This window comes from Rhipicephalus microplus, chromosome 3, assembly GCF_043290135.1.
Source record: "Rhipicephalus microplus isolate Deutch F79 chromosome 3, USDA_Rmic, whole genome shotgun sequence".
Lineage (NCBI taxonomy): Eukaryota > Metazoa > Arthropoda > Arachnida > Ixodida > Ixodidae > Rhipicephalus > Rhipicephalus microplus.
In genome coordinates, this window is record NC_134702.1 from 215,409,228 (window position 1) to 215,418,063 (window position 8,836).

The window sequence follows — 8,836 nt, forward strand, 5'->3', positions numbered from 1 at the left end:
ACCCCTGGCCGATGTCGTGGTGGGTTCCGACATCTTCTTTTTTTTTCCTTTTTTATACCAAGTTTTTACAGGGGTCATGTGACCATTCCAAACGTTTGCACTTCACAACAAAACATAAATAAGGTAATTATTAGGGAGCAGTACAGTGCAGTGTCCTTCCTAGCCCGGGTCACATGGCGACGTTAAACCCAACACACAAAATCACACGATGAGGAAGCACTCTTTGCTTTATCATAATAACACAGCCTTCTTGGGGAATGAGCTCAGCATGAAGCAGCACGAGCAAGTTCGCTAGAAAGTGTCCACAATCCAGCTCAACCAGTCGACCCTCGTGAACAATGCCACCACTGACAGGCCGCACATTCCTCGAAAGTCAGCAAAGTTCTTCAATGCCACTCAATTCGTCATCACTGAACTGAGCACCCGACTCATCGGAGGAGGAGTTGCACGAATCACAAATGCAGAAGACAAGTGGTTCGATTTCACTATCCACAATCATGTCCCGTTCCCATGCTTCAGCTTCAACTTGCTCTACATGAGCGCAGCAGTTTTGCCACTTTTCCTGTTTTACAGATGCCAGTGCTTCTGGCAGAAGCTTCTCTACTTCAGCCAAAGTGAAACCCGTATTCCGTGCTGCGATGTACCCCTTTACCTGGCTCCAAACAAGCTCGATTGGGTTGAGCTCGCAGTGGTATGGTGGTACACGAAGCACTTCATGGCCGTGGGTAGCCGCCAGAGTGTCTATGCGGTACACAATACTGGGTGTGTTGATCTGTTGGGAACGTTCCAGCAGTTCAGCTCTCACCATGTCCTCTGACCACGGAACACCTTTCTTTGTGAGCCAAAGCTGAATATCAGCTTTGCGCGGCGACTTGGTAGGTGCTTTCTCAAGAGCTACGCTGTGGTATGGCGCATTGTCCATGACAATAACGCTATTAGGCGGATTGTTTGGCAAAAGCTTGTCGGTGAACCACTCCTCAAAGTATCTGCCATCCATCTCAAAGTGGTAGTCAGCGCTGCCCCTCTTTTTTGCTCGGAAGTAGTCAGTAGCTCCTTCGATGAAACCAGTTGCACTGCTGCCAGCATGTACGAGGATCAAACGGGCCCCTTTGCCTGAGGGTGCAGCCAATCCTGTCGTCAGACCTTTGAGGAAGGCATCTTGCGATGACTTCACAGTCGTGTCCTGCCAAACGTACTCCTTCGTGTGCCCTGCGTTGACCCATGTTTCATCCAAGTAGATGATGCACCTGTACAAAGCAAAATGAACGAGCGCACGAGTTAGCGCACACAAGTAAACATACCCACAGCAGCAGCTTGAGTCTTGGCATGACCATAGTCGAAAATACTGCAAAGGACAACTTGAGCGAAAAGTACAAAAAGCATTCATATGCATATTCTATTTTCTTTCTTACCCGCTCATATGCCGACTGCTCTTTCGTAAACAGCTGCTTAGCGTCAATCGAGGAAAAAAACGGTCGGCGTCAGTGCTTTTTTAGTCGGGCTTTAATTCGGCACGTAGGTGGCATTTGGCTGTCAGTTCTGATTCATGGCAAGTTCACATGTCACACATGCGGTATTCGGTAAGAATTCATTGGCCGTCGCTATCATTTTGCACGAATGGAAACAAAAATAGACACCAAAATTCCCAACAATGCTGCCAGTAACTCGCATCTTTCATGGGAATGAGCGCTTACCGCACCAAATGGCGGAGATTCAGCGAATAACTCTCACCGATTGAGGCAAATACCCCCACCCAACAAAACAAAAGTCGTGAAATGCGACCTGCAAGCAATTACCTTGCTTAACCGTTTTCTTTTTTCCAGGTTGTAATTCAGATGTATTACTCTCCATTACCATTATAAAGTTGCAATGCTAACATCAAGTGTTATATCAAGGCAATCTACATGTGCTGCGTAAGGAAATATGAAAATAATGGTTCCCACCTGCCCTGTCCTCGGAATTTCTTGATCGCCCGCAAGTACCTGCGACGCCAGGCAATGATGTCACTGCGCTCGATTAGCGCAAGATTCCGTTTTCTCTTAGCAAAGGTGAAGCCGATGTCCTTCATTAGCCTCCACAAGGTGGTTTTCGTGAAGTTCGGCAAGTCGTCGTCTTCGTTGACAGCCCTTATCACACTGTCCAGTGTTGGGATCTCCCTCTTGGCGTACATGCTGTGCACTTTCAGACGGATGGCATGGATTGTCAAGCTGTCATGTTTGACGGTTCGCGAGCTCGAAATCTTCACCTCGCGAGCTCGTTTTTTCGGTGACACCAAAGGCCCACGCAGACGCTCCGCCTTCAATTTCGCCACGGTACGGGGAGATATTCCAGTGTCCTCGCTCACAACACTCAGCACTTCCCGCACAGATTTCTCCGGGAAACGCATCCTGGTACGGGCGTACACATTTGCAATTACTTGCTTGGCGTGCTTTGACAACTTTAATGTGCGAAGCTTCGAAAAAATTTGCGCAGGAGAGGTGGTCGAGGATGCAGAGCTTGACGCCATTTTTTCGAAGCTGCCACAACAAGTAAAAAAAAACGGCGGCGCGGGTCGCGCGGAGAGCGAAAACCTGATACGAAAGCGACAAACATAAATTACCAACTCGCATATTTGGATTGTTTATCCGACAACACAGGCGTTTGTTTTTTAACCTGATGACAAATATGTATGCTTAGAAGTTTCCCGAGAAGCATTTATTGATTCTCGTATGCCCCAAGCGACGCACTACTTTTTGGTCGTGGCAGTACACAGCGCAAACAAGAGCGCTAGCTTTGACAGCGTTGCACATGATGTATGAAACGGAGTATATGTCGTGCCTTCAGGGACGCGACCAAACAACAAGAAAAAGACGCATATTTGGGTATCGCCAAAGCCTTATGCACTCTCAGTCTGCCTTCTTACGTTGCTTAACTTGTGTAAATATACCAAAGTTTTCAAACAGTTGATTATTGGTTCGAAGTGTTGTACCATTTTAAATTTGTTTTGAGAATTACAACATGTATTAAAACTTTTTAACACAAATTCGGCTTACACCGTAATTAGTACATATAAAATGAAGAGGGTGTGTTTCATTTGAAAGGTTCGTGACTACAACCTTTTCCACGTTTTTAAACATTTGCTATGTTAGAGTTCGTGTACAAAACAACAGAAGAAGGCTAATAACGCATCCTGGTCTTGAGTATTAAAGATGGTTTAGAGATAAGGCAGGGATACCCGTACATTTGAAGTTTATTTCAGTGTTACCAATAATTTATGCTTCTTCATATATAACTAATAAATAAAAGCGGGATAAGGGCCTATTTTTGAGGCAACCACGATGCGATCTGTACGTAAGATGACTTAGCCTGATTTAACAACACCAATCTCGAGCGCAAGCGCAAGTTATCTGTTATACAATCAACCAGCATGTTTTCGCTAAGAAATTTGTGAAGGAACTAAATGTTTGGCTTGACAAGTCACTTGAAACACCTTCAAACAGTCAATAAGTACAGCATCAAATTGTCTTCGATTGTCAAGGGAAGCGTTATACCGTCCGTAAGTTCAAGCAACTGTGTAACAGTAGAATAGCCAATATAAAAGCTGTGCGGTCACCGGGAAAGTGTACTGAGTGCATTTATGTATTGTACAATATTTCTGTTAACAATATGCTCCAAAAGCCTGGATCTGGCAAAATGCAAGAGTATTGGTCTGTTTTTTGCTATGTGCTTGTGGCTGCACCTTAATACGGGTGCGCGTTTGCTAATTTCCACAGCTTGGACATTGTTGCGAGCTTATTTTTTTCTTATATATTACGGAGCATAAACCTACAGAGCAGAAACCTGCAAGCGTACGAAGAGAGTCCAGCTTCACTTGAGGAAGCCGCAGCGAAACGATGGAAAGAAAAATGACAGTTGTAACCTTAAGAGACAAGGAGATAGCAAAGTGGGTTAGATAACAAACCGGCGTTAAAGATACAATAGTTAAAATTGAGAAGAAACGAACATCGCCAGGGCGTGTATCACGTAGGCAGGATAACCACTGGTCATTAAGGGTATCTGACTGGTTTCCCAGAGAAGGCAAACGCACGAAGGGTAGACAGAAAGTTATGTGGACGAATGAGATTAAAAAGTTCGCAGGTATATTGTGGCAGGAAAAAGCACAAGACTAGGTTGATTGACGCATCAGGGGAGAGGCCTTTGCCCTGCAGTGGGCGTATTGAGGTTAGTGATGGTGATTGGGAGGTGTTCAGCATAGTATTCTGAATATCACATTAGAAGCATATTCCGAATACCGTATGGGCAAGAGTGCTTGGTAACTTCAAGTTGTGTGTTACCTGGCTAGCTTTATTCAAGACTAAAAAGAACAAGCAGTTTCCTGCTTGTGGAAAATGAAGGAGTCGTGCCGTTATCTGAGAAAATAAACTAATTCGAAGTAAATATTGAAGACTTTCATGGTTTGAGGAGGATTGCCCAACAAGAATAAGCGATGAAAGCATATGCAATGCAGAACTAAGTGGATGTTTTTCATAAATGTAGCCAAGGTATTGCTAAAGTAATAGTTCTTACCCTCTTTTATAATAGCTTGTAATTTACTTTACAATGCTTAAATTGATGTAGGTAGGTGTGATGGCGAAACTAGCGATGAAATATACCTAATTTTGTATGCACACTATGGTATTGTATAAGATGTAGAAGAAACTGGCAAGATGCAGTGACAATAGAATGATAACAGCTCATACTCGCCAACATTTAAAAAAAGACAGAAAATGACACAAAAGAAGCCAATTGATGAGCTTGCGGTGAGAGAGAACTATAGGAATTCAGAGTTTACTTTTAACTTTTTTAAGTAGACTCCAATGTTAGTGAAACGTCAATTGTGGTTGCAGTTCTGGCTGTCAAATTTTGTAAACACTACATATTGACTGTTATGATACAGACGTCACGTCGGATGAACGGCAATAGTATATAGGCGCCATCCGCTGAAGTTGATTTATGTAGCAGTGTCTAGAATTACCATCCCCGTCAGTGCTTCATTACAAATTTCAAATTCTGGTGTTGGTGATATGAGTGTCGCTGTTGCCATCGTTACGCAACTGTAAACAACTGGTTATATATATTTATATATAACATATATTTAGCACCACCTCGTAACGTTTTGCAGAATAAAAAATATACAACACCGTCAACTTCCGTTCGCATGCTTCGCATTACATCAATTCTCAAGTTACGTTGGATCTGCCAAATTCGTCATCAAAGCACCTGAGTGTGTTTCTCCTTTTTTCTTAAGAAAACGACTCATACATCGCATAAATATCCGATAGTTAGACACTTCTTACTCCATACATGGCCTCGATTTTGTGGCCCCATGAAATTTGGTCGTTTGTGGTACGAAAAGTGTAATTTAAAGTTCCGCAGAAGCCTTTACAATGCTTGATTGTTTCCCAGAGAAAAACCGGATGTTGCCAATCTGTGCATTTTATGAAGGAAGTAATGAGCATACGAAGAACTGGTGCAAAATGTTGAGAATTGTACAAAAGCAAAGTAAAAGGAACAATGAAATCATGTTGGTTGGTTTCGTTCAGCATTTGTTCATTCAAACTGAACGCGGGTGAGCATAATTCTACCCTGTTCGCTTTCGTTACAACAGTGTGCTGAAGTTAACTTGATCGGGCTTATTTATGTCTCGTGGACAATGATTCACTCACAGAATGGCAAGTTTTATGCAGGAGCCTTTAGGTAGGCTGCTGCAAGTGCGCCGAGTTTCATACTTCGGTGATACATTGCGGTTTGTTGACACTCAGGCACCAAAAATTGGAGGTCTATCACCTCCTAATAAATGCATCCCCGTCTTTTATGGCTCATCGAATATTGGTGGGACCGTGGAACGCTTTGTGCCAAGCGTCGCTGAAATGAAAGACCTCTGTCCTTGGGGCACTGAGCGGTCGCTGTGAAGTGAGCAAATACGAAGAATCAATATATTTTGCTCATGCCACTCGTGATTAAACTAGAAAAGCTCCTGTCTTTCTTTTTTGTGTGACTATGAAAGCTACGCCTAGCTTCCTGAGACTGTCCATGTGTTCATATATCCGACTTAAGGCATGCGCCAAGCAATGACCGTACCCTGAGTAAATACTCCCAAATTAAAAGAGCTTCCACCAGGTTCATGAAGGGCAATCAAGTGTCATACCATTGTGGAATCAACCGTGCGAGAAGTAGGGCACGACCTCACCTATGTTAATAAAATATATATGCCGCAGTGTCTTGATCACGTGGATGTTGTTCAGTGTCTCAACTGACGACACAGAACCGACATTGCAAACTAGGATTGACAAGTATCGTGCCGCAAAGGAACAATTTGCATGCGCCAAGGTGGCACCGATAGCAACTGCAGCAAAACGAACTACCATACCTTCTCCTACGTTGGGAATTCCGGAACAGTATTTGGTCTATCGTCTCACCACACCACGTCTTAAAATCAACTTAGAAAAACGGCACACAGACATTAGCATCTTATCTGGTTTGTGTGAACGCGAAAATTATCGGCTATTAGGGCGCATCCCAATGCGAATGCTGATCGCCGCTGTTTAGGTGTTTTACCCCAGTATTCAGAAACGCTCCTCGAATTCCAACCTTCACTTGACTGAGTTGAGCACTGCTCCACTGCTTGGCGGAACTTGACGCTGCGCTTCTCAAGAATCGCTGCAGAATATTGCCAATATGCAGTGACTTGTTCCGCGAAGAGATGGCGCTACCATCGGCTTTTTCAAGTCGAGGAGAGCTCTTGAGTGAAGGTGCTTTTTCGAATAACGGGGGTTAGTTTTACGAGAAGTTGAGAGAGACATGTATGAATGTACAGTTGCATACCACTACCTATTTTCTTTTGCGGAACTCTTTCTCTTTCCTCTGAAGAATCTAACAAGTACCGTTCTTATTGTGAAGGAGGAAGCTTTGTGGTTGCCTCACTGGTTTCTCAAGAGGACTATTCAAGTCTTTGGCAAGCTCGTCACATCAGGGACATGAATTACGATCTGAAGTAACGGGCTGCTTTCGCGAATGAGAGGTAGGAACGTGTCGTTTGTTTTAATGTATATATTGATGTCACCCACACTTGACATTGGTGTGGGTTGATGTGCGGAGAATGAGAGGCACAGGAAGTGCGTAACGTCTTTCGCAAGCGCGGTGAAAGGGAAGTAGTGCGAGCAAGTCGTTGTCTAACATTACGGCACATTGTCCATCAAGTTTATCAGAGGTACCGAATATTTCGATAGGTACTGTAGGCATACCCGTACGCAAACAGATTGCCATTTCCATCACACTCTTGTGGTCTGTGCGAGCACCACTATAGTAGTGGCAGTCTGCAACGCCAATGGTTTGTTTGCAATCCAGCCACATTTTAGCACGGCAAAGTACAGACGCATGCCGTACAATCTGATTGCGCTGTATGTTCGAGGTATGTCCGGAGGGAACGAGCACTTAGCACGAACACTGCTAAGAATTGGGGCTGCTCACTAAAGGCACATCACTTAGCAGTGACTGTGCAGTTTGGGAAACTAAAATTGTCTACTCGTCAGCTTGTTTTGTGTCCGAGTTAGGTTACTGGAGGTAGTTTTGATGTCGCTCTATATTTCTTAGATAGAAGCTTTTGATTTCTGTCGTGCGACTCGATGCTGCTTATACCACTCTTCTTTGCTGGCCTAACTCATGATTATGACGATGATGATTCAAATACGGCTCATACCCACTCAGGAGGAAAGGCCAAGAATTGATTTTATAATTTAGAGAGACTTTTTCAGTAGTTATTATGGATACCCAAAAGGAAAACAACGCACGTAAATTCACGTGGCACGTGCTTCGTTTTCGTTTCACTCGAATCTGCTGTACAAGGTAGTGGGGCTTCCCAGTTCTTACAATGATTGCCCGCTGAAGGCTCTCAGTTCGCGTCCTTACGTCACCTACGATTACGCTCCTTAATGATAAAACGGGGGGCCAAGAGCAGCGCTCTTAAGGTGACGGTCCCACTCCGGCGACAACCGCTCCGCATTTCACGCATTGTTTGTGGATGCGCTCTGCTCGTTGCGCTTTACGAATAAATTTCAATTGGGCTAATTCAGAAAGCTTAATCTCCCCGCTTTTCAATGACACTTCGTGTTAATGCCTGGTCAGAAGCGTTACCCTATAGCATTGAAAATGGTGTGAGCATCAAAAAGCATTTTCGCTTCTCAAGCCTCCGTTGTACTGCGAGTATGGCAAAACTATTCAACATAACAAAGCGAAATTCACTGTGCCTTTAGAGGAAGTAACAATGATTGTGTCTACGAAGAGATACTAGAAATTAACTAGTTGGTAATTTATTCACGCTCCAATAAAAATGACAAAAATATCTTGAAAATCTTTGTGGGAATATCTTTCGTTCTTTTCAAAGCAGAACAATAATATTTAGTGGGTATGTATAGAACAATACACCTACTTTCTATGCGAAGTTGCTTCGTTCTTTGACAGAAACTTGAATAATTATCATTGTGTCAATGCGGCAGTTTATGGCTGTACTTGGTCACACACTACCGATGAAGCGACACAACTATACAAGCTTCTATATAATGAAGCAGCAGGCTTCTTTCTATGTTTCAATGAAGATAAAACATTATATATTTATTAGAAAACCTGCAAGACAGCAGAGAATTTCCCTAAATATTCTGCTTGCCTATGCCGTAGAAACTCGCTTTTTTTCGTTTAGACGCTAATTACCAACGAATATTGCACAATAGTAGATCCATATTCTTTCTTGTATATACTTATGTTTACTAACTTGACCACTCAGTGATTCAAACAAAATATTTTCAATGAATCATAAATCTCA

General features: G+C 43.3%; 1 protein-coding gene across 1 annotated transcript; it reads right to left on the reverse strand.

The window, feature by feature from the left end:
• Window positions 1–373: 373 nt before the first annotated feature.
• On the reverse strand, window positions 374–2,386 carry LOC142803135 (uncharacterized). Its single transcript, XM_075888235.1, has 2 exons — window positions 1,944–2,386; window positions 374–1,247 (listed from the first exon to the last, which is right to left on the reverse strand). The coding sequence occupies exons 1-2, from the start codon at window positions 2,384–2,386 to the stop codon at window positions 374–376; spliced, it is 1,317 nt and encodes a 438-aa protein (XP_075744350.1).
• Window positions 2,387–8,836: the final 6,450 nt, after the last annotated feature.

Excerpts from the sequence above, each read along its gene's own strand:
- LOC142803135 (XM_075888235.1), bottom strand. The coding sequence starts at position 2,386 with ATGCGTTTCCCGGAGAAATCTGTGCGGGAAGTGCTGAGTGTTGTGAGC. Across the intron at positions 1,248-1,943 it reads AAATTCCGAGGACAGGGCAG|GTGCATCATCTACTTGGATG; the intron begins GTGGGAACCATT and ends TGCTTTGTACAG.